The sequence below is a fragment of the Mustela nigripes genome, chromosome 1 (assembly GCF_022355385.1).
Source record: "Mustela nigripes isolate SB6536 chromosome 1, MUSNIG.SB6536, whole genome shotgun sequence".
Lineage (NCBI taxonomy): Eukaryota > Metazoa > Chordata > Mammalia > Carnivora > Mustelidae > Mustela > Mustela nigripes.
The window spans coordinates 3,287,907-3,314,046 of NC_081557.1; the positions used below are offsets into that span (position 1 = coordinate 3,287,907).

The 26,140-nt window shown below is 52.5% G+C and overlaps 1 protein-coding gene across 1 annotated transcript in view; it reads right to left on the reverse strand.

Moving 5' to 3' along the window:
* Window positions 1-24,519: 24,519 nt before the first annotated feature.
* The window catches only part of LOC132008362 (collagen alpha-1(I) chain-like), a 28,265-nt gene continuing 26,644 nt past the window's right edge, over window positions 24,520-26,140 (reverse strand). Inside the window, exon 3 of the mRNA XM_059386882.1 lies at window positions 24,520-25,656. Coding sequence (XP_059242865.1) covers window positions 25,625-25,656 — 32 coding nt within the window. The 3' untranslated portion in view covers window positions 24,520-25,624. The remainder of the gene's footprint in view (window positions 25,657-26,140) is intronic.

Sequence of the window (26,140 nt, forward strand, 5' to 3'; positions counted from 1 at the left end):
GAGACGGACCGGTCCGGTGTGAGCGGGCGCACTGGCATCATTCCGTAGGGCGAGTCTGTCGGGGGGCGGGGGTACTTTCTGCTGTCCAGGGGGCTCCCTCAGCACGGAGCACACATTGGCTAATGGCCTCACAGGAGTGAGGTTGCCTTTCCAGAGAGCCTGCCCTGGCCCTGGCCCCCAAGCCCCCTCTTTCGCTTCTGTCCCTTGTCCCCTGTCCCTCGCCGCCCTGTCACCTTGCCATTTTCTCTCTGTGCTAGGAAAGGGGACTTCTGTCCGTCTTCCTTTCTGCAGACTTCTCAACACCTGCTGGAGCCCGGCAAAAGTATTTGTCAAAAACAGGAAGGAATGGAGAACGTGTACTTCTCAGGGTCCCCAGATCCCAGCCCCGGGGGCCAGGGGCGAGGACTGGTACCGGCAGGCCAACTTCTATCGGACTCAGACAACCCCTGCGTCACCTGCCTTTGTCACAGGAGGGCTGTGAGGTCGCCGCGCTCGGGCTCTTCCCGGGAGCTGGGAGGACAAAGTCGTCGTCTTGACACTTTCGAGCTGGTGGAGCGACTAGGGAAAGCTCGGGAGGCCACTGGTCCAGCTGCCCCAACAGCACGGTGGGCCAGGCACCGTGCACAAGCCCCAGCCCGGGGAGTTGCAGGGCCGGGCTCTCCGGGTGGGGGGTGGACGGCACCCTCCCCCTCTGCTGGGGCCGTCAGTGTGTTTCCTAAGGTCCTCGCAGGAGCTGCCACCGAGCTGTGAGCCACGGACACAAAGGGGCACAGACACGCAGCTCACAGCAACCTGAGCTACGGAAGTACTGAAGGGTCTGGGAAAGAAAGTTCTTGAAGGTTCTGCCGAGGGACTGACTTCTCAGCTGAGCCCCAGGAAGCCCCGGGGAGCCAGGAAGCTGCCGGGGAGGTTCCTCACCGCAGGAGGAGGAGGCCGTGAGGAGGCTGGGCAGGGGGGTGGGGAGCCGGAGGGCCCGGGAGGGGAGGGCAAGGCTGTGGCTTTGTCCATCACATGGCTGCCTCTGGGGCACTGCCACCTGCGACCCGGTGTGACACGGCTGCCCCAGAGTAGGGGAGGCGATAACGGGGTGCGTCGGGGCAGGCCGCAGGGGCACAGGAGCGTCCAGAGAGTGGGGCAGGCGCTTTCCCGCAGGTGGCCTCCGTGGGCCTCACTGCGAGGCGGTGTTAGAGCCACTCAGGAGAGACCTTGCTCCCAGCTCCCAGGAACGACGTGCATTGGTGCTCTCTTTTCACAAGGAAGGGGCACCCCTGACGACGGACGACCGGGGTGACTGGCGTGGGCAGCAGGGCAGCCCCCCATTGGGCATCAGATGGTCCTTCCTTGCTTCTGGGTCCTTCTGCATGTTCCTCGGGCTAAGCAGGTGCATCCATGCTGGATGACAGAGTTGGGCTGACCCCTGGGGTGTCAGCGCCTCCTCATGCCTCACCAGGGTGAGACTGTGCCATGGGCGGACCCTGGGGTCCCCTGACTGCCCCCCCCCGGGGGACAGGAATGTCACCATGGTGGCCTGTCCTGCATCTCGGCACCAAGAGGTATTTTAAACTCCTCTAGGAGGGCAGAAGTCTTCACTGGGTCACCACCAGGTTCAAGGCCAAGGTCAGGATGTCCCTGACAGACCCGCCCTGAATCCCCAAGGACAGGAAGAGACAATGTGCCTGGCGCAGAGCAGGTCTCCGTAAATGCCCGTGGAAGAGACCCTCCCAGGGGACTTTTAAAGTGTTCACGCATCTATTGGAATGAACTTTACAGAGACTCCCTCTAGTTTCCTGTATGCCTATGGGGTGACCTTGGACAAATCACACAGGCTCTGGGGGCTGAATAACTGGCAGACCGTTGGGGTGGTGGGAATAGGCCCAGGTCACCCAGCATGGGTCCCACAGGTAACGCAAGCTTGGTGCCTGGACCCCCGCTGGTCACCACTGCGATGGCACGTGTGGAGCTCAGCACCTGTCTGCCGAGACAGCCTCTTACCGTCACAGACGTCCCAGATTCACGCGGGGCTGAACAGGACTGGCGTTCAGCCATCTGGGGCCCCAGGCCTGTGTCTCACCATGCACGCATTCACAGGACGCACATTCGTTCGTGCGTGAGCGCCTCTGAGCACGAGGCTGGAGTTGTGGAGCGAACCGGGCAGAGGAGCCCTGCTCCCGCCGGCCCTGCACCACAGTGGGGGGAGGCAGACAGAGAACAAACGGGAGTATCGGCCGGCGGCGGTGGTGGTGACAGGGGACGGAGTGTAGGGGTGATCAGGAAGGCCCCTCTGGGGAAGGTACAACCCAGCGGGGGCCCACAGGCTGAGAGGAGCCCCCTTCAGAAAGAAGGTTCGGGGAGGAACATTCCAGATGGAGGCCACAGCCCGGGGGGCCGGAAGGAGCTCTGAGGGGCGGGCCGGGCTACAGGGGCTCTGAGCCTGCTGGGTGGGAGAGGAGCTTGGAGGTAGGGGTGCAGGCTGTGCATTTCCGCCAGGGACCCCCAACAATGTGCAGGGCCTCCTCTAAGAATGCCGGGCACAGAGCTCCGGAGGACTCCGGAGGCGGCTGATGGCCTCTGGGGCAGCCCTGTGTGTCTCAGAGGGAACCTGTTCCCCCAAACCAGCCGCTTCCAGCTTTGGGCCCCACACGGTGACTCCTTCGCAGCAGCACACCGCAGACGAGAGTCAGCTGTCCCGCGCGCGCCCTCCTCGCCCGGCCCGGCCCCAGCTCTCTCCACACCCTGTCCTTGGGTGGACCGCAAATCCCTCTCCACCGTGTCGCTGGTTCTGGACCATGGGCAGCAGGCGGCCTCAGCCGGGACTCAGGGGCAGCCGTCCATGAGCGTGGATGCCTGGCCTCCGGGGAGACCCTCCGTCCCTAACCCTTGTTTCCTGGAACTACTCTGAACGTCTACACAGCGGCACGAAGCTCTTCGCTGACCCAGAAAGCAACCATCCCGAGAAAAGGAAACTACTGATCAAATTCCTAAGAACGTGTCGGTGACTACTCTCTTCCAAATAATTTTAACAGGCAAACTGGGCAAATGACACGCAGCCCACGGACTGGTGGGGGTGGAGGATGTGGAGAAGGGGAAGGAACTTTCCTGCAGCAAAGGGACTGGGAAGGGGGAAGGGGTTCGGGGGAAGGAGACAAGGAGAACCTTTATGCGGCTGAGCCGGCGGCCCCGAGACCGGCCCTTCACTGCCCGGGGCCTTGACTTTGGCCACCAGCACAAGCAGGGACGGGGCTGATCCCTGCGGGCAATTTTAAAGTTCATCTCAGTCCAGCCTGTCCGTCTGAAAAATTTCTCCACGCGAAACCAGAACCGAGAACAAAGGAGGAAAAAGGGTTCAGAGCAACAACGGGCAACACAGGGATGGAGAAACCTGTTTCTCAGATAAGCATCTGGCCTGCAGAGATTTCCTCATCTGCGGGGCCAAGGCCAGGGAACCAGCACTGGGGGGAGGGCGGGTCGTGGGGTCCTTGCCCACAGCCGGTGCCTGAGCGCGGTCCCCCCGCTCCAGCTGCTGGGCACGGGCTCTGCGGAGTGCTCAGTCCTGCCGCTGGGGACTGGGGCTTCAGTCCCATCAACCTGATGCGGCAGGGAGGACCCCGGGGGCTATGGAGGAGCCATGAACCTGCCCTTGTGGTCAGAGACCCCTCTGGGCCACGCCCACCATAGAAACAGCCTCTGACGTCACACCCCTGGGTGGGGGCCGCCAAGGGGCCACGCCCACCGCTTTCATCCATCCTCCTCCAAAGTGGGAAGGCTTCTGCTTCCAGATTAAGAAAAAAGAGGAATCAAAGAAGGGAACAGAAAAGAAGAGAAAGAAGAGGGAGGAGAGAAACCGGAGCGGCTCACAGCGGGGCCGGAGGCTGGGGAAAGCCCAGGGGCCAGCCCAGAGCCAGCCAAGGTCACACCTTCGGCCAGCGGTGGCCCGATTTCGATTTTAAAAAAATGACCCAAAGGGGGTAAAATGACCTGATAGGACCCGGTCGTGTTTCCCCAGAACAAACAGGGCTCTGGGGAAGTGGGTGGGTGGGTAACAGAACCACAATGGCGTGAAGGCGGTCTCCTTATCACGGGTAAGGAGACACCGAGAAAACAGGGTGCGACGTCAGGAAAGCTGGGCTTCTAGGCAGAGGGTAATGCCCCAGTGATAAGACCGGCATTAACATAAATTTACTCTTATCTTGAAGAAAGGCAGACATCACTCAGCTAGAGGGATGTCTGCAAGGCCGCTGGTCACCAGAGCTCGGCTGCAGCTGGGCTGGCTCCCATGGGATCAGGGGCTGGGCCCCAAGAGCTGGGATCCGCTTTCCTGTGGAATGCTTCCCTCCCCTCTTTCTTTCGACAAATGCACAGCAAGTCCCAGGTGCACTCCAGCCTCCGGCACCTCCCTACCCCAGCAAAGTTCAGTGTCTTGGCCAATATTTACAAAGTGGAGTCTACACAGCCACTGCTTCACCTGGGGAGCCTTACAAAATCCTCAAATTCAGAGATTTCCCATTCCGAGGGGCTTGGAGGGCAGCTGGGTCTGGGGTTCCCTAATCTCAGGAGGACAGATGTGCACACAGCTTACCGTGATGCTGCTGGACCAGTAACTCCTGATCGATAAGGGCACAGAGTCCATGGAAGCCCTGAGGAAAGGATGCTGGACAAGGCAGTGGAGAGATCGCCATTTCTGGGCCGCCCTGCCTCACTGCTGCTTGATGACACCTAGTCTGGAGCCCGGGGCCCCTCGGGAGGGGTGGGGGTCCTTATAAACTTGCCAGCTCTCAAATGAGAGCCCTGAAAGGCTATGTTTCAGGAGCCCAGCCTCCCCAAATCCAACGTCTAGCCTCAAATCATCTCCAACCCCTAGAGAAACGAGCAGATCTGTTCATTTCTGCCCACAAAAGGCACACAAATCTTCTTTGGAAGACGTGGGCATTAGCCAGAGCCATCCCCTTTATCATGCAGAGCATCCACATTTCCATGAAAAATCACAGCAAGTGCCAGGAGGCCAGGTCAAATAATCAAAACTCAAGCGAAACAAACAAATGACAAGAGAAATGGACTGACAGCAGACCTAGGTGTTGGAGGTTGTCAGACTCGTATGCTAACCTGCTAGAGGATCTAAATGAAAACAAGGAGAACTTCAGTATGAGAGCTGGAATCCACAGAGGGCATCGGACGGGAATTCTAAAGCCCAAACAAGAATTCAGAAGGTGGGGAGAGCAGCAAATTGGAGAGTGGACAAGGTCAGTGAATCCTCAAATTGGAGGGCAGAGAAGACCAACAGAGACACACAAGTTTTGGGGACCATGCCTCCCACAGGTGTGGTCGGAGTTCTGGAGGAAGAGAGGAAGGGGAGGTCTCCTTCCTCACGGACACGAGGGGCGGTCCAGTCTTCAAGCGGAGATGGACAGAGAAAACCACATGTAGGCACCTCACAGGAAAACTGGTGAAAATGAGGGACAAGGAAAAAAATCCTTAAAAGCAGCCAGAGGAAAAAAAGCATGTTTTCAAAAGATCAATCATAAGGCTAATAGCTGACTTTCCCGAGAAATGGTGGAAGCCAAAGATAATAAAAGAGCATATTTAAATTGCTGGAAAAAACAACCACCCACTTAGGATTCTGTGTGGAGAGGAAATACTTTTCAAAAACGAAGGTGAAATGAAGATGTTTTCAGATGAACAACATCTACAAGGCTTTGCGGCCAGCCAGCCCACACTGAAAGAAACAGTACAGGGATTTTTTTTTTTTTTTTTTTTTTCAGACAGGAGGGAAGTAATCCCCATAGGAAGCATCATGGGTGGGCATCAGAAAGAGCAAATGTGTAAGCAAACCTCCGCTTAACCCAGCAAGAATAATGTCCTGTGGGATTAAGATATAAATAGAACTGATACATGACAAAAATGAAACAAAAGGGAAGAAGAATAAGTGAAGTGAAAGGCATTTAAGGTTGTACTGTGTTCAAAAATGGCAAAAGCATGATTTTAAGACAGACTCTAAAAAGCCAGGAATGCATTTCACAATTTCTGATGCAACCACCAGAGGAAGAATAAAGGAATGTACACCTAGCCAGCTAATCGAAAAGCAAGTGGACTCCAACAAGATTTTATTAAACAAAAAAGAAGGAGGTTAAAAAAAGTCCCCAAACCAAATGAGACAAAGAAGAAACAAAGAGTAAGTGGTGGGTGTAAATCCAGATGTATATTAATAATTATATTAAGTATAAATGGGCCAAATACTCCAATTAAATGACATTGTCACGCTAGTTTTTTTTTTTTTTTTTAAACTTCAGCTCTCTACTACCTACAATGGACACACTTTAATATAAAGATATTGAATGCTCACATGTTGAAAGACGGATAAAGGGCAGACCATGGAAGTACAATAAGGAAAGCTGGTGCAGCTGTCCTAACATCGAACACCATAGACTTCCAAGCAAGAAGCTTTCCTAGAGATGAAAACGGAGGTTTCATAACAGCACACCCACTCAGCAGAAAGACAGAACCACTGTCAATTATATTCTTCTCCTACTAGGTGAAACCAAACCTGACAAAGCGGAAATAAGGAATAAATCCTCAGTCACCACGGAACTTTAACACCTTCCACCAATGGTAGGACCGCAGACAGAAGAATCCGTGGAGCTACGGGGTATGGAATCCCCAAGTGTTCACATACCATCTGCCCTGTGGCCTGTGCTGGGCCTTAAAGATAGTCTCGACACGTTTTAGAGTACCGAGCTCTTGAGCTCTTGTCCTCCAAGGGCAGTGGAAACAAACAGAGACTGATAACAAAAACATAACTAAAAAAATGCCCCAATGTTTGGAAATCAAGTGATACTCTTCTAGATAATCTGCAGACCAAAGAAGACATCAGAGTAAGGACTGAGATATGAAGATACGCTATCCCATATAACCATACACAGCTGGGCCGGCAGGTGAAGGCAGCTGGACGGCCCTAAAATGCACACAATCGGAAAGAATGCTGAAAATCTATGATCTAAGTGTGCATACCAAGAAGCCAGAACAAAACAACAGAACAGTGTAATGCAGAAGGAGGCAAATAATGCCGATAATGTTACTTGCTAAATCGGTGATGTAGAAAACTAACATGTCTCGGAGAAATTAACAAACCTAAAAGTCCGCTCTTGGGAAGGACTGATGATTTTGATGAACCTCTTTCAAGACGCAGGCCTGCCCCTAACGAGAGTAGCCTGTGTGACAAATGTCTAGTATCTGTGTTAGGAATCAAGCTAACAAACTATTAAGTAAGTGTATTCTCTTCCCCTCCTTTGAGAAACGAACCTTCTCACGACAAAGAAGGTGAGGTTCAAATACAGAAGTCACACACTCCTCGCAGATAGGTGCCAGAAGATGGGGTGATGGGGACACGGTGCCTGCCCACCACCCCAACACCATCCCATGCCATGAGGAGCCTGCCTGTCTAAGCTCCCACACACAGCTGCCCTGCAGTGGCCCCTGGGGCCCATGAGGCATGCCTGAGGTCTGCCTTTGAGAGGGTAGTCCCGGGACTACCGTGCAGGCTGTGGAAGTCAGCTGGGGCCATGTGGCATCTTTGGAGGCTGAGCGTCCAAGCACGGTCTCAGAAGGGAAGTGTGTGCTCAGATGGGCCGCCCCCTGGGCCCAGATCTTACCCACGGAGAGACACAGACGAGAAGAAGGAAGGCCAGGGGAGGGTCGCGATCAGGGCCCTTCTTTGTGGGGAGGAGGAAGGAGACACGAGTTGTCAGCAGCAGGAATGAGGAGGCAACATCACTCCTACTGCCGTAGACATTACAAAGCCAACATGAGCTCATCATGAATAACTTAATGCAAATAAATGGGAAAATTCAGATGAGACAGACGGTTTCCTAGAGGAACGCAACTTCCCCAAATTTTCCTAAGAAGAAATAACCCAAACAGTCTTTTATCTATAAAATACACTTGATGTGTGATTAGAATCCTGTGCACTAAGACAATTCTAGATCCGTGAGGCTCCACTGGTGAAACTTTCTAAACATTTCAGGAAGAAACAATCCTCATCTTCCACAAACTCATCCAGGAATAAAAAGGGGCTTTTGTCCAATTCATTTTAACTGAGGAAAAAAAGGCATTATGAAAAGGGACTTTATCCCCCATCAGCACAAACGCAAACCCCAAAGCAAAAATCTTACCACCCTAATTCCACTCACAAAGCTAATATATTACGCCAGATGAAATTTATCACAGGCACCTAAGAGCGGTGTCACACTTAAAAATTAACAAAATAAAGGGGGAACCAAGCGATCCTCTCCACGGGTGCTGGAAAAGCCTTTGGTAAAATGTCCCACCTGTTTACAAGAAAAGCTCTAGCAAACTCAAGGTAAAGGGCCGAACCCACCACAACAGTTTGCATGAGAACAGGTGAAAAACGGAGGCTGGAGCAGAAGCGTGGATGTCCGCCTCCCCTCCAACTCGGCGTTGTCCGGGAGGTCCCGGGAGTGCAGAGAGGCCAGAGCTGTGAATAAGAAGCTACAGTTTGGAAAGGAAGAAACAGGACTGACATCACCCACAGGCGACGTACCTTGGCGTGGAGAAAACCCGTAAGTATCGACATTCAGATGATCAGAATTAATAAATAAACTGGGCAAGATCTCTGAACATGAGATTCACATTCAAAAGTCAGACATTCTTCCGTAAACTAGGAACAAACACAATCTGAAAAACTTGGGCCTTTTGAAATAGCATCAAAAATTAGACAGTTAAGAAGCAAAAGACATATGTGCTTTCAACAAAGAAAACCAGGGGATTGTACGTGAGTGGGTAATGTTCCGCGACCGTGGATTGGAAGACTCCAATCTGGAAACTTCTGGTCTCCAACAGGAAGCTGTCGGTTGTCCCCCGACTGATCTGTAGGTTCAATGAGATCCCACAGTTGGGAGGTGTGTGTAGAACAGAGAACACCGGGGAGCAGATACTAACATCCATCTGGAAATGCAGAGTCGACAACAGTAAAAACCATTTGGGGTTCAGGCCGGGGATGTATTCTCGGTGCCCGGAAGGCGTCAGGCTAGAAGCACTGACACAGCCACACACGGAGCAAAGGGGAATCCAGGGACAGACCTACAAGCCACGGTTCTTTGATTGACTGTGAAGTCCCCGCTGGAGAAGAGGGTCATTTTGCCAGTGAACGGTCTGAAGCCAGCAAAGGGGCGGACTGTCACAGGAAGAGAGATGAGCTGATGATCTCCTGCCTCACACAAAGCAGAGTCCAGATGTGGGAAGTAAAACGACAAAGCTTCTAGAAGACGCCATGAGAGGCAGGAGAATGGGGTGTATTTACACCACGCCGGTGCTGGTAATTAGCCATGTGGTACTTCTCCATCCTAAGAGCCTCCAGACACCCCTCTTAACTTCCCCTAACCCTGCTAGTATCCCTGTGTGACAGACGGGAACCAGGTCAGAGGCGCCAATGAACTCGCTGGGGCACACGCAGCGGTGAATGGCAGGGGGGATTCGAGCCCTGGTCTCCTACCTACAAGCACCATGTCCTTTCTGCCTTCCAAAGTTAACCACCCCCGAGGGGAAGCAGAGCCAAGAACTTCAGGCATATGCTCATGTAAGTACTCATCATCTGTAAGGTGCCTTCGGGTGCATTGTTCTGGAATGTTCCAGATGGGTGGAGAAGGTGCAGAGTGTGGGCCTCACCCTGAGGAGCTTCCTGGGAGAGAGAGGGCCCAGACCCATACCTGTGGGGCAGTAATTCCCCAGGAAGGAGGGGACCACTGCACCCTGCGGGGGGGGGGGGCATGGGCGGAGGTCACCAAGAAAGGGGAGAAGCACCAGGGCTGGGGAGAGTCAAAGAAAGCTCCAGAACAAGGAGACATGGGGCTGGGCTCGGGGCTGACTAGGGACCGGGGGTGGGGGCAAGAAGGAGCCATGCACCCAGATGTCACCAGCCCTACTGGGTCAGCCACCACAACTCTGGTCCTGTCCCAGGAGCAGAAACAGTGTGTGCTCACACCTGCTGCAGATGCGAGCTTTGGGCTAGTTCTGTCAGGACTCAACTTCACCCCAGCAGGTCTGTCCTCCGCAGGGAGGGAGGGGGCCACACCTCAAATAGCCCAGGGGCCGCATCTGTTGCTTAAAGCACAGGCAGGTAGGTATTTGTAGAAGACGAGGTGGGCACATCCATTCCTTGTTCATTCATTCACTCCCTGGACTAGCTATCCCCATCACTCCCTTTTAGCTTTGGTCCAGTGAGGATCATTCAACATAAATAATTTAAAACCTATCCCCAGTGCCCATAACAGTGCCTGGAACATAGCAGGTGTTCCAAGCACCACCTACTAAATGAAAGAACAAACCACCATTCACTCAACACCAAGTAGGTGAGAGGTGTTGCGTGTCACACCCACTCTTCTGGTTCTCTTCAAGAAAACCTGTGGGCACAGACTATTGTCCCCATTTGATGGATGAGGAAACCAAAGCAGAGGGAGGCAGAGTGGCTCAGCCAAGCTGTAAAGAGCCGAGGTGTCCAAGCACGAAACCGCCAAGCCAGAGTTCCAACGTGTGAGGCCCCCGAGACGCCTGCTGCCTCCGCTGGTGACAATGGGGTGACCTGGGAAGGTGCAGGCCGTGATCTGAGCTCCCTGATCTCATTTCATGCCAGGTCCTGGCTTCCTCGGCTGCCCTGGACTTTTGGCACCTTTCGGACCTTGGATTTCCACCTCCCGGGTGTCGCAGCCAACGCTCAACATAAGCCACCAGGAATCAGTCAGAAGCCATGACCAGTGGCGACGACTGTGAAGCAGAGTCATGGTTCAGGAAGAAAACATCCTGCTCACCCGGGAAGCGTATGCCCAAGTGTTCACAGGACACACATCAAAACACGGAGGAACAAGGCAGAGCCCTCGACATTCAAGTAGAACCTGTTTCCACTGGCAAGCATGGTGCCCAGAATGCCGTCCGTCCACTTTCTGGTGGCAGCAAGGCCCCCGGGTGTATCATTTCCTGGTGAGCAGGAACTGACGGCCAGTTTGGAGGTCACCCCCAGCAGGGGCTACACAGTGCCTAGCGGTGGGAGATGGGACCGGGCCACCTGTCGGTGCCCACTTCTGGGGGTGGGGAGAGGGGGGGGACGGAGGGCGGGAGGGAGAGGGAGGGACCAGATCCAAGGGCAAAGTTTATTTCCAGTCTTGGATTTCCTGACCTTTAATCTCACCTGTAATCAATAAGCCACACCCAGCTCATTGCTTCACCTCGAAAACTTGATTATACACACTTTTTCTTTCTTTCTTTTTTTTTTTTAAACACAAGATACACACTCCCATGGCTATTTTGGAAGCAAGATGGGGAAGAAAATAGAAATGGGGATCTTAAAAAAACAAAAAATTCTGCATGAACCTTAAACTTTATTCAACCTTAAAAGAAGCTAAAACATCTAATAAATCGATTCAGTTTATAGAAACTAGATAGATTATTAAATAGGAAAATGTTTACTATGTCTCAAAAATTCAAGTCCACCAGTTCGTCCATTGGGTAAATGTTTATCTAAAAGTTCAGGGGCAAAGTTAAACAGTTGAAATAAAATGGAATTAAGCGTTAATATTTTGTTTTACTTTGAGTACAGATGGAAGACAAAAATAATAGCTCATAAAACGGAAAGTTTCTATTTTCACCAAAATATTTGGAAAAGCTATTTTATTTTTAATTCGGATACCTAGATTCAATGTAACTTCTGCTGGGGAGGTTTTCAGTTGGTTCCTGGGAACTGGAGTATCTGGAAACCGGCTTTGGGTATTATTTAAAACATTCATTCCACAAAGATACAATTTATCTCAGAAAGTGTCATACCAGCCAGAAACCGCGTGTAAACGCATTGCTTGTAAAATCCCAGGGACTCCCTCCCTGGGCGGGAGAGGCTCCGTCTCCTTCAGCTGTCACAGCGCACGTGGAAACAGGCAACCCTGGCTTGGTCCTCACACCTACAGGGTCTTGTAACTGCCTCCGCCCCCCGACAGCCCAGCTTTTCCTGCGGCTTGTGATTATGATGACGATGTCACATGCAGTCATCAAAATCATTTTAAAGAGTGTCAGGGGAAATGCTGAATTACAAGGAAGGTTCATGACTATTCCAACAACTGGACAGAAAATGCTGTCTTCTCTCTCTGTTTTTAGGGGAGAAGAAAGTCTTCAGAGACCCAACAGGTAAACAAAAGTTATTCTTATTGGAAAGACTCTTTGGTTCACTTTCCTCTGTCCTAAGTACCAAGAAAATCTTTTGTCTGTTTTCCCGCCTTCTGTGTCTCCTGTGACATCCTAGCCTCCTCCCTGGCTAAGTGTTCTCTCCCTTTATCACCGCTCAACGGTTCCTGCCTCTTGGATGTGTCTCCATCTACCGTGGCCAGCATTCTTGTGTTTCTGTGTAGTTACTTTTTTGGTTGTTATTTCTAGGATAGTTTCAGATTTGCAGAGAAATTGAGGCGATGGGACAGGGTTCCCAGATACCCGACACCAAGGGTCTCCTCTCATGAACATTCTGTATTAGGGGATACACTTATTACAATTAATAAACTCATCTGAGGCATTATTATCCAACACAGTCCACACTTCAGATCTTCTTAGTTTTCACTCAATGTCCGTTTTCAGGTTCCAGAATCCCACCCAGGACACCGCATGACATCATTATTATTTTGGAGCCTCCAGGGGTGTCCTCTGTGGCCAATAGTAGCCCCCATGTCTCGCTGGCCCACCTGTTAAGCTCTGAGCGTTTCTCTGTCAGACCAGATGCTCCGGGCTCATACCAGTCCTTTCCTGTCCCGGGACTTGGAATCACCCATGTCTCCCAGGATTACCCAGTGGTCTCCTTGCTCTTAATTTGCCATGTTCCTGGAAAGCACCATGAACCTTCTTTGTGTTTCCACCTTCCAAATGTCTGACCCGCTTCTGCGATATCCATAGCCTTCCCTTTGCATTGTTCCGTCCAGGTAAGTTCTGCTGAGCTGCCTGGAACCCAGAGGTCCAGAGCTGCATGCTTTGTGAGGGTGCTCCTGGAGACGGCCCCTGGGGTGGATGTCAGTGACAAGCAGCTTATTGTGTGGGTCACACTTCTACATCGCATGCTGATGCTTGATGATCCAAGCAATTAGCAGCTCATACACTGCCCCACAGGGGATCCCAGGGCACCCCAGCCAACCCCGGGTGCTTTCATGTCATCTAAAAGAACAGAAGATTGGTTTCAGCAGCCTGGCCAGCCCTGAGTGTTTTCTGCAGAACCTAGTGAGCCCCACCTCGTTTTCATGGTTCCTTTCTCATGCATTCAGCTTTTTTGCTCTTCCTTGCGTGGTGGCCGTGTTGATTGTCATCATGGCTGATCTTACTTCAAGATAAAATCCCAGGGATCTGGGACCTGAACTCCCCATCCTTCTCTTAAACGTGGTCTCTGAGCTGTCATCTCAGGAGACATCGCAGAGTCCAGAGCAAGAAAAGACTGGGTAGTGTGGTAAGGAACATTCCTTTCTCTCCAAGGGCCAGTCCCCAAATGAATGAAAACCTTACCATCTTGCATCCCTCTACGTCCAGAACCCCTGTGGGACTGGGAGTGCAAATTCTTTCTTTCCTGAACCATGTAAAACTGAGTTGGGGACTAAATGCTTGCATGTGTGTTTCCTAAGAATAAAGACATTGTCTTTCATCACCTTGATGCTGTTGCCAAATTCAGGCATTCTACACGGATATCAGCGCTAACCAGTCCCAGTCTGTGTTCAGACTGCATCCCATTCCAAGCCTCCTGTGTTGAGTGCCTTCCCTTGCTGAACCAGGATTAATCCTGAAAGAAGCATCACAGTGGGATGTCAGTGCATTCAGCATCTTCTGATCTGGAAGAGTTCGCCAGCCTTTCTCTGGCATTCTTGATCTTAACAGTTCTGAAGAATATAGAACAGCCACTGTTTTCCCTTGATAATCAGTGGGAAATCTGTGGGGGAGATGCCTGTGACCGTGGAAATACTCCGTTCCTCATCAAACTCTCACTATCGACACTAGCATTAGCTACTTCTGTATTAATGGTTTGATGTTCAGTTGTAAGGAAGGTCTTTCTCTCTCTCTCCCCAACCCCTTGGACGCATAGCTCTCTATGTTATTCAAAGAATTGTAATTTCTTACAATTTATTTTGATACTCCAATCATTCTGGACTTAGCCAGTGAGAGCCCCTTGAATTCAAGTGATGTCTCTGTCCCTTTTGTTATGACATTCAATTAGGTCTTGTTTTTTGACCCAGATAATCTCTGCCTTTTAAATGGAATGTATAGACCATTTATATTCAGTGTAATTATCAACGTTGGTATAAATCTACTGTCTTGTTACATGTTTTGTGTGCGTGCACGTTCTTCCAGATTAGTTGTATAATTTCATTTTACCTCTACTAGAGAATTCATAGTTGTAATACTTTATTTTCTCTCACTTTTTCTAGTAGTTGCTCTTAGGTTCACAATATGCCTTTCACACTTAGAATAATCTCCCCTCAAATACTACTCTACCACTTCATGTATGGTTTAAGAACCTCTTAGCCACATATGTCCACCTTGTCTCCCGTCCTCTTACTTCTGTGTCTAGCACCTTACCCCCACGTATATCATAAACCCAATAATAGGCCTCTTACTTCTGTGTCTAGCACCTTACCCCCACGTATATCATAAACCCAATAATAGGTTACTATTGTTTTTACTATAATGCCCAATTATCTTCCAAGGAGATTTTTAAAATAAGAAAAAAATAAATAAAATCTTTAAAAAAAAGAAATGGGACACCGGAGTGGCTCAGTCAGTTAAGCTGCTGCCTTCAGCTCGGGTTATGATCCTGGGGTTCTGGGATTGAGTCCTGCATCGGGCTCCTTGCTTGGCGGGGAGCCTGCTTCTTTCTCTCCCTCTGCCTGCCTCTCTGCCTGCTTGTACTCTCCCTCTGTCAAATAGATGAAATCTTAAAAAAAATAAGAAAAAAAATTTATATTAATCCACATACTTGTTATTATTTGTAAATCATGGCACTCTTCAATCTTGCCATGTGTCTGAATTTCATCCATTTTCACCTTCCTTTGGCTTGAAGAACCACCATTGCTTGTGGTACAGGTTTGCTGGTAAATAGTCTCTCAGTTTTTGTTACTCTGAAAACGTTTTTACTTCACCTTCATTTTGGAAATGTACTGTTGCTGGGTGTAGGTGTAGGCTGGCAATTTCTTCCAATACTTTGAAGACATTGCCCCACTGAAAGCTTATGTTTTGGTGTTAAGTGTATAAACTCTTAACTTGGTTTCTCTTTGCACAGACCATGTCCTTTTTCTCTGGCTGCTTTTACACTTTTCCCTTTGCCAGTTGTCTTCAGCAGTTTGATGATGACTTGTCTTAGTGTTTTTCCTTCATGTTTTTTCTGCTTGGGGTTTATTAGCTTTGTAGATTTGGAGGCTTGTAGTTCATACCCATAATGGGAACTTCCTGATCATTATTTCTTCAAATAATTTTTCTGTCCCCTTTCCCTCTATTTCTTGGACTTCTATTACATGTATGTGGGACCACCTGATGTCGCCCCCCAAGTCATAGATGTTCTATGTATTTTTATCCATCTTTTCCCTCTGTGCTTTGAAGAGTTTCTATTGGTTTACCTTCAACATCATTAATCTTTTCTTCCATGGTGTCGTATGTGTTGTTAATCCCATTCTGTATGTTTTCCAACCACAGAAGTTCCACTGGGGTCTTTTCAATGTCTTTCATTTTATTCCTTGTCTGTTCACGATTCCTTCCACTTTCTTGATTACGCATATTGTTAATCACTGTCTTAACATTCTAATCCTCCTACCTCATCATTTCGCCACTTCTGGGTCTGTTTCTATTGACTGATTTTTTTTCCTCCTAGGGATGCATCATATTTTCCTGCTGCCCTGCTTGCCCGGTAACTTGGTATTTTTAGGTTGCTGGATGCTGGATTTTGTCGTTTAATCCTTTAATTAGTGTTAGACTATTCTAGCACGTAGTTAAGTTGCTCAGAATCACTTTTATATTTTCAAGGTTTGCCCCATGCTTTGACAGTGCAGGGGCAAATCAGCGTTGAATGCAGGTGATGCCCTTCAGATGACCCTGCTACGTGACGCCCCATGGATCACAGGATCCCCCACCTCAGCTGGTGGGAATATGAGCTATTCCCTGACACCCTGGAGTCCTCAGAGGTATTTTCTGGTGGGTTTTGTCCCAGATTGGTCTGGCGTCTGGGCAGATCAGCACTTGGCCAAAGACTTGCATGAAGTCTGCAGATGTCCTCCCCTCCACGGACTGAGCCCCTGGCATCGTGATGTTTAGAAAGTTCTTTCTCTGTTCAATTAAATATTTGCTGACTGCTGCTTTACAACTCTGGCCTGCTCTGCCGTGTTGTGTTCTCCGAGGCCTGCAGAATCTCAAAACCCGTTCATAACCCTGTTCTTCACAATCTTTCAAGGCAGCTGTGCTCACTTCTACTGACAGGTCGGTCTAGATGGAACACGGTCCTGAGTCCTTGTATGTTCTGCTGTCACCAGATTAGGCTTCTACAGTCCAGGGCCTTCAGCCGGACTCTGAGCAGCTGCGCCAGCAGGTGGGCTCCTGTCCCTGTTCCTACCTGCCCCTCTGGTTTTGCACACGAGAACAGCTCCCTGCTTTCTCCCAGGGCTGGAAACCAACACTGCCACGGAACGAGCTCTGTGGCCGTAGATGAATTTCATAACCCCTGTTAACTGCCCCGTGTCCTCACCAGCCAGTCGAAGGAACTGTGCTCGCCCCGGGGTCACTGTGAGTGTCGGATTATGATCACAGAGCCCAAGCCCTTGTGAGCACCCAGCAGACCTTAGCTAGTACTGTGCTATGTGACAACTATTTCACTGCACGATTAGGGTGGATTTCATGCTCAAGAAGTCCAAGGTCAAAACTGAGGCTCAGAGAGTCTCGGTACGTTTCTGAGGTCCCAGAGCTAACACACGGCGGAGGCAGGTCTCACCCACGCGTCTGTGACCCTGGAAGACACTCTTGCCATTGGGCCACCCAGTCACACGAGCGTGGCTCCCTCTCTCCTGCCTGCTTTCCCAGTGTAGGTGTTCCCAGGACTGGCCCTCTGCCCCCTCGCTCTGCCCACTCTTTCTGGGCCGTCATGTCTCGCGCGTCATCCCAGGTACCCTTGCGTGTTAATGACCCCCACATCCAAATTCTTCTCCAGACCCACACCTCTCCTTCCCAAGACCTCCTAGACGGCTCTGCCAGGGGGTCCCACAGGCACCTGTCCCAGACTTCCCTCCCGTGTCGTGGGCACCTCCATCGCAGGAGCCACACAGGCTCAGACGCCTACGCTGGATGGAAGGACACCCGGTGCCACCCTCAGAACACCCAGGAAGCTGGGGCCGCGTCACAGGTAGGATGGCAGGACTAAGGGTGACGGATGAGAGACAGAAGGAGTCACAAGTCATTCATTTGATCATTCACTGAACAGATAATGCCAGCAAATCACCAATCGCTATCCTTGAGGCTAGGACCCCAAACGCCTAAGACGGGACTCCCCTCCTCGGCGGGAGAAAACACGTCAGAAACTCCGTGCGCTCAAGTGTCAGAGCTGGTGTAGAAGGCGGCCAGGGTCCTCAGCCCTTTCCAGGCTCATCCCCAAGAGCAAGGGGAGTTACCGACTATGCCTCACGTACCAGTGGGCGGGCGAGTGGCTGGAATGGTAGTTCCAAAAGGTACGTGCATGTCCGAGGGACACCTGGAGGGCTCCCTCGGTTGAGCATCCTACCCTTGGCTTCGGCTCAGGTCACGGTCTCAGGGTGCTGGGACCGAGCCCCTCACTGGGCTCTGTGCTCAGCGGGGAGCCTGCTTGGGTTCTCGCTCCCTCTGCCTCCCTCCCCTGTACCTGCGCGCGCTCTCTCTCAGGTGAGAAAGGAAGATGTGGCCCCTAGATCCGGTCGTCCTGCCCCTGCCGGCTCCGGGGACCAGTGCGAATGACACATTCGTCAATTCTGCAAGCGCGGACCCAGCAGTCCCACTCTCTGCTGGGCCCCGGAGCCGCCGCCCACTGCCTGGGACTCTGGCTCTCTGTCCTCCTCTTTGAACTCACACCCTATTAGATACAAAAGCCTCACCGGTTTAAGTAACAGCCACGCAAAAACATGACCTTTTTCTGCGTACGGTTTGGAAAGAACAGATTCGCCCCTCCTCATCTTCTCAAGGCTTCTCCCCTTCCACGTGCAACCTCTGTCCAGGTCTGTCCTTAAAAACGGGGCGGGGGCTGTTTCTCCTGCGGTGGAGGCCACCCCACTTTGCGGCGGAGGGGACAGAAGAGATGGCAGGCAGCGCGGGCAGAAACCACTGCTGGGTCCCTCCCTATTCCTTCCATGATGAATAATTGATGGCGGTTCTGTACACGGCATTGATCGGGAGAGGTGGAAAGCTGACTCTCCCTCCTGGCCCGTTGGTGCCTGAGCCGACCTTGGGTTCTGCCCGTTTTGCCTCCCCCAACCCCTGCACCCAGCCTCTGGATTGCACAGACACCAACGGCCCATGAAACTTTCTGGCTAGGAGGGACTGCTCTGCCTTCCAAGGTCCCGAGGGAGCACGGCCCTGCAGACGCCTCCATTTGGGGCTCTGGCCTCCAAAGCAGTGAGAGAATAGACTACTGATGGCTGAAGCCATCCGTTCATGGTCATTTCTGGTGGTCACGAGAAGCCAGCCCACGCTCCCCGCAGGAGGACCCGGAGACATTCTCGGAGGCCTGTGCCGTTCCCTGCACAGCTTTGACCTTTATCAACAGAGTCGCAAATCACTGACATGGTCGGTACCGTGTGCTGGGGGGAGGGGGGAGGCCGCCCCTCCCCAGGAAGAGCTCTAGGAAGCCCTGTCATAGGTTGTTGGGTCCCTGAGCCATGGACGGGGATGCCGAAGTCTGTGCATACGTACTTTTCGCCATTTGTGGGCCACTGGGTGGCCCCTTTCCCACCCTCAAGTGGAGGCTGACCACCTGGGCCCGGCGCGTGGTGCTGACTGTGCGTGAGGAGCCCGCGGACTGCGTGCGGCGGGAGGCGCAGCTACCCTGTGAATTAGGCGAGGGACACAAGCACGTGGGGGGTGCTCCCCTCGCTCACGCTCCTGCCAGAGTCCGGCCCCGCCGCCTTCCATGCATCAAGCCCTGGGGTACGGCAACCTCGAGGGGCTGCTGGAAAGAGGCAGCACCGGCCTGCGGCCTGCCTTTGCAAAACTCAGAGCCTGCAGGGACCGCAAGGCCCTGGGGCCCCAGCGTCTGTTCCTCCAGTCGGGGAATAACATGAAACACCTCACGACCAGCCTCCTCTTTAAACAACACTGCACCAGTGAAGGGCTTTTTTGACTCCATGAAACTCTGAACCCTCTTGCGTCTTGCAAACTTCTGGAACAATCTAACCTCAGGCGAAGAAGTGGGGGCACCCTGCTGGCTTCCAGCTGTCCTGGGACACGGAACCCCTACACACACACACACACACACACACGCACACACGCTACACGTGCACGCGCCCACATGAGCATGGGCTCCGGGAACACACACCTGCCCTTCTGCTGAGCTCAGCATTTTGGAAATGGAGAAAGAGAAGGACCGTGGCCAGACCGGGAGGAGACCGGACCTCCGCAGCCAAGACAAACGCTGAACGGTAGGCAGAGCCTGAGAGTTTTCAAAGGTCACTGAAGTTTCAATGGGGGCAGATCTGCCTTTTAAAGACACTTCATTTTTACATACAGCGGGTTCTAGGACATACCAGTCTGCCTTTGGTCAACAGGATGGTTGTTCATTCCGACATTTTGTGGTGAGGGAAACTGGTAGTACCCGAGCTTAAATGAAATAATCTGTTTTTTAAGAAACCAGAAGTACTTTCTACCATTTTTTTTTTTTTTAACTCCATGGGTGTATTTAACTTCGTTATTTTAGATACAACCGGAAAACATGGGGGTTCAAATACAGATGACTTAAAAATTATACAAATGCCAAAATGACATGACACAGAGATGAGAATTTTCACAGGGTGCTTACGACGGCGCTATAAAAATGTGCAGTGACAGCGGGAGTTTCCCCACTTTGAGCTAAAGGTGAGCACTGATTCACAACTTCCCCTCATGAGAGGTTCCTCTGCATCCCAAAAACCCCTGGGAATGGCCCATCCCTCGAGAGTGGGCCCGAGTGTGTGTCCAGCCCAGGTCGTCTATGTCATTCCTTCTAGGCACAAAAATGCCAACTGCTATTGGTTCATTATAAACTGTGGTCCTACTATGCGCAGAGCCTTGGTTTAGGTGCCGAGGAAAGGGTTCCCACCTCTTTGTGGCTTATGAGCTAGTGGTGGAGACAGAGCATAAACCAACTGCCATATGATTTGTCCAGAAATGATGAGTGCTATGGAGAAAAATGAAGCAGGAAAAGCACAGAGATGGTGTCCGAGGGGGGTGTTGTTATCATACTTGGAGATGTCAGGCTGTCCCACCTTCATCATCACTATCATCACCGTCAGTATCACCATCATCATTATCATCACCGACATCATCATCAACACCATCAGCACCATCATCAACACCGCCACCATCACCATCACCACCATCACCACCGTCCTCATCAATACCATCATCATCAACACCATCATCATCATCAACACCATCAGCACCATCACCATCACCACCACCATCATCATCACCACCATCAGCACCATCACCATCACCACTATCACCATCACCACCGTCCTCATCACCACCATCACCATCAACACCATCACCACCATCATTAACACCACCACCATCACCATCAACACCACCATCACTATCATTAACACCATCACCATCCTCATCACCATCAGCCCCATCCTCCCATCAGTACCACCATCACCACCATCACCATCACCATAATCACCATCCTCATCACCACAATCACCATCGTCATCACCAACCTCCCATCAGTATCACCATCACCACCATCACCAGGATCATCACCCTCACCATCAACACCATCATCACCATCAACACCATCACTACCCTCATTAACACTGTCATCATCACCCTCATCATCACCACCATCACCATCATTCCAGCAGGTATCAAGTCCTTCCCGCATGTATGAAATGGTGCTAAGATTTTGGATCTTGTTGAATCCTTGCCACCACCTTAAGGGCTGGATATTTGGTCACATGCCCTTGTTTGGAGAAGGAGCCTGAGATTCAGAGAGATGAAGTCACTTGCCTAGGGTCATCCAGCTGATAAGGAAAAGAGCTTGGGCATGGAATTTCAGTCTGAGGCCCTAGCCAGGCTCTGAAATGCCACTCTGGCCTGTCGGGTTCCCTGAACAGCCCCAGAGAAACCTTTATTTGAGCTGTTCATCTTTTTCCCTCCAACTGAGACCATCTGATGCTTTTCCATCATCTTGGGAGCCCAACATCGCAGGGCCAAGTCCGTGCAGCTGCCTGTCCCCTGCCTGCTGACCTCTGAGTGCCTGTGTGAGGGTTGCTGGTAGCCCCTCGTGCTCTCTGCAGGAGAATAGACAGGTCCCTCCATATGTGAACCAAGAGGACCTGCTCAGATTACATCCTCTCCAGCAGAAGGAGCTCTGGCCATGGTCACACCCACCCCTGATGCTGCGGTCAGCCCAGCCTGGGTTTCTGTGGACCACCCTGGACAGACGCAGCTCAGACAAGGTGCTGGCAGTGGTGGCGGCTAGGAGCTTGGGGTCCTGGCTCAGAACTGAGCCTGAGTTTCCTCCCCTGTGAACTGTAGAGGTCCATGAGCCCTGACTTCCCAGCTTCATTGCAAGAATTAGATCAGAGGATGCTTTTGGCACAAAGTCAAACCTGTCAGGTGAGAAAAGTCCTGGCCCCTGTGGATGTTTCACTGAGGAACCCCTTGAAGAGGAGCTATTGTCTATGGGGTGGGCCCCGCCCACAACATGACGGTCCTCTGCCCAGCTTCCAGTCCTGACTTCTGTTTTGGCACTCTGGTTTTCCTTGAGGAATGACCGGCATCCTCTCTTGGTCCACGTGGTTCAGAAGCAGACTGCCTCTGGTCAGTCACAGTGACTAGGCCATAGTGACTCACCCACAGATGGCCACAGACCCACATCAGGACAATCAGAGCTGACTCTGGAACTCTTGGTAGGAGAGCCCTGGGGACAAGTGCTTTCTGTCCACTGGGGCCACAAAGGGTGGAGACTAGAAGGTATACCTGTCATGTGGCCACCAAGGGAGAGTTTGCCTGAGGGTGGGCCCAGCCCAAAGAATAGAAGAGCCACGAGATGGAGAATGATGAAACTCTAAAGACATCGAGTCCCTGGATCCAGCTATGCCTGAAGCTGGATTAGGTTTTCTGTCTCTTATAACCCAAACGTTCTTGAATGGGTTACATTGAACCACCTGCATTCTCTTGCTCAGGGTCTGCCTGGTGAACTCCCCCAAATTTAAAGCACAAGTTTTAACCATGGGCCGGTTTTCTTCCTTGCCCTTCCTCTCTGGGCCCCCAGATGGCTTGGGAGAGACACACACTCCTATGCAGATTCTGGGAAGGAAAGTTCCCCATGAGTTCATTAACAGAGCCTTTATTATTTTAAGCCATTTAGCGATGGTTTAAATATTTGGCATTTCTTAAAATAAACAGATCTTCCCAGACAGGTCGTCTTGCAGTCTGGGCGCAAGTCTGTGACTCCAAAACCGGAACAGAACAAAAGCCAACCTCTCTAAGCCTGGAGGCCGGCAGTGACTGGGCCATCTCAGCACTGGGTCCAATCCCACCCCTGCTGGAAAACAAAGTGTCCACTGCGTGCCCAGTCCCCGAAATTCAGGAAAGACTGCACTGCACCCCTTCCTTCTGGGCGCCCCTCACTTATCACAGCCTCCAAGAAGACGGGTCAAGATATTGAGGCCACTTGGTTTAATCCAGAACCCCCCAAGCTGGTCAGTTCCAGAGGCCAGAGGCTGGGGCTGCCTTTCTCCTGGGAGTGGGGATACGGCGCCAAAAGACACAGGACTGTGGAGCCTTGGAACCCCTTGCCCCCAATTCCTATTGAGTTTCCTGGGACTGCTGGAATGAGTCACCAGAAACTTCATGGCCGAAAACAGCACACATTCAATATCTTACAGTTCTGGAAGTCAGAAGTCTGAAATGGGTCTCGCCAGACCGCATGCAGGCAGTGGCAGGGCCGTGTTCTTTGTGCGGGCTCGAGGGGACCCGGTGTCCTGGCCTTTTCCAGCTTCTAGAGGCCACCTGACACACTCTGCTCGGGGTCCTTCTCCACGGTCACCGTGACTTCTCTGGCTCCGAACTCCCTGCCTCCTCCTTCCACCGTTAAGGACGCGGTGAGGCGTCCTGCATCGCCCAGAATGAGCCCCTCTCGGCGCCCTGCATCGCCCAGAATGAGCCCCTCTCGGCGCCCTGCATCACCCAGAATGAGCCCCCCTCTCGGGGTCAGCTGCGCATCAACCTTCATTCCATCTGCAACCTTGATTTCTCCTTGACACGCAGACGCAAGGTCTCAGCTTCTAGGGATTGGGACGTGGGCCTCCCTGGGAGGCTGTTCTCCCGCCTGCTACGCCGTCTAAGTGTGGACGGTCCCAGCATGGGGGAAGAATGGAGTAGGGGACCCTGCCACTCACCCGCTCACGCGCCCGCGCACGCGCTGAGCGCTCATGGAGCAGCTACTGTGTGCCAGCCTCCGCTCTGGGCGCTGGGGATGCGAGAGCCACCTGCTCAGGGGCCAGACCAAGTCCCTACCCTCGTGGGTTTTGTTTTTCAACTGGAGAATAGTCTTTTAGTTAAAATGGAGAGGCCAAGAGAGCGGAGAAGCCCACCTGGATGGGCCCAGAGGGTGAGCTGGTGCCTCGCCCCCCCCCCCCCCCCCCCCCCCCCCCCCGGCCGTCCACCTGCCCGCCTCGGAAACCCCTGTTTATCTCTGGCCGTTCTGCCACGACACGCAGTGTCAAGGGACAGGAAGCGGGGAGAGGAGGAGGAGGAGATTTTTCGGGGAAGAAGCGGCGTTCTCTCCGCCCGGCTTCTTAGGAACACAGAGTTAACACACCTGCCCTCGGGTCCGTCTCTCTGGTTTTGTTTTTGTTTTTTTGACGTTCCCGTCTTCGGGGCAACAAGCTCTGGTGTGAGGGCAGCTCGGGTTTAAAATACTCCGAGTGCTCTCCGGGATCCAGTTCACACGCTCCCGCCTCCCCACGTCAACGCGCTGGGACGTGGCAGGCTCCACGGCCCGGCCCGGGGCGGGACGGCCCGCGGGGCGCGGGGTCACGATTTTGCGGACGCCCACCCCGCGCCCCTGGAGCCCTCCTGGGCAAGAGCCCGGCTCCTGAGGCCTCGCCCGGCCACTGGCCCACACTTAATAAATCTCACCACTGGGATTTCTCCACCGATCGACGTGGGAAAGCCGAGGGACAGGCCGAGGAAGTGGCGCGTTAAAAATAACGAGGTGCTTTAAATGGACCGAGGTTCCGGGGCAGAATGTGAACCGAGCGGTTGGTTTATTTTAAAATATACTTTGTTTTCCATGCTGTCTCAGTTAAATCTCTTCTGATAGAGCTAAAAACAAAACAAAACACAACCAAAAAAACAAACCAAAAAAACCCCTTCTTTTTTCTAAAAACTGAAATCTGCATGCTTAAAAAAGAAATGGGGGACGGAGGTGAAAATATAGGTCGAAGCAGCACCGGGCAAGGCCCATGGGGCCTTGGGCACGGCCGGGCCAGACGAGAAACGTGGATACTTGAAAGTCCCGTCAAAGCCCTGAGCCCCGGCCTCGAGGGGGACAACGGTGTCCGGCACATTGTAAAGTTCCATCATCTTTCTTGATCTTTTCGCAGATAGGTGTTTGTTTGTTTTTCTTTTCTGCGTAATTCTATGGGGACACAGTGACGCTAGGCACTGACTTGAAGATTGGGAAGGTCGGAGTTCGAATCCTGCTTTCCCTTAGCAGCCGGGGGAGCTTGGGCAAGTCATCTTACTTCTCTGAAAAATCAACCACACTCCCCCCGGGCGTGCATCCCGGGTGCTAACACGCGGTTCGTCCGTAAAGGGTGTGCTCAGCATGACGCCGGCCCCAGAGAAGGCTTCCCGGGAAGAAGCGCCGGCAGCATCCGCAAACATCACGCCCCAGACGCACTCACGAGCTGGTATGTCTTTCTAGCAGAGACGGCTCCTGCCTTCGTTCTCGGCGTGGAGAATCATCTGTTTGGTGGCCAGTTCTGATCGAGGCTAGTGACCCTTGCTGAGAAGGTGACCAGTGCCAGCACGGTGACCCTGAGCTAGCCACCAAGCTCCAGGCTGCAGCAGAGACGAAATCAACGTGACCGGAGAGGAGTGTTTCTCGGGACAACGTTGACACGTGCAGGGAGCCTCTCCTTGCCCGAGGCTCAGGGGAGACCCAGGGAGTCTTGGGGGGCTTGGGGTGACCCCTGTGCACTCAGAAATTGGCTTTGCTGAGTGGGGACCATCCCCCACTGATGGTGAACATGGGAGTGGAGAGAGCAAGGGGTCAGGTTGCCAAGGACGGGATGTGGGCCTTTGGGAGGGAGCCTTGCCGGAGTGACAGGATCCTGTGTGTTACTGTCATTGCTGATGCTCGGGGTGGGGGTGGGGTCCGAGCGGGAGGTTCTCGTTATGACCGGGGCTGCAAACCCACAGAAGTACCTGCGAAAGAGTCAGCTTTAAACATGCAGCCGGAGCGAGATTACAAGTTCAGCTGGGCGACGGCCCAACCCACCCCGCTCACCCCAGTCCCGAGGGGTCCCAGGGGGCCCAGGGTGGGGGGGGGAGGGAGACAAACACAGCGGGGAGGGGAGGGAAGGCGGCTGCCCCCCTCCCCACACCCAGGCCTCCAGCCCGAGGCTGGCTGGCTGGTGGAAGGAAAACGTGTTTTGAAGCAAAGTCTGACATGGGACTGGACATTCGAGTTATCCTCCTGGGACCAGCTTTTGTGACTAAACGTGGCTGGGAAAGCTTTTATTATGACAGTGACCAGAGAGTCATGGGACCTGCTCTGGAGTTACCCCGGGGCTGGGAGGCCCAGCTCTAGAGAGCGCAAACAAGAAATCAGAGCGAAGCGTGCACGCTCGCTGTTTGCTGTGGCCCACGCAACCCCACCCCCCACGGCAGGGTCCCGGCGACCGCTGAG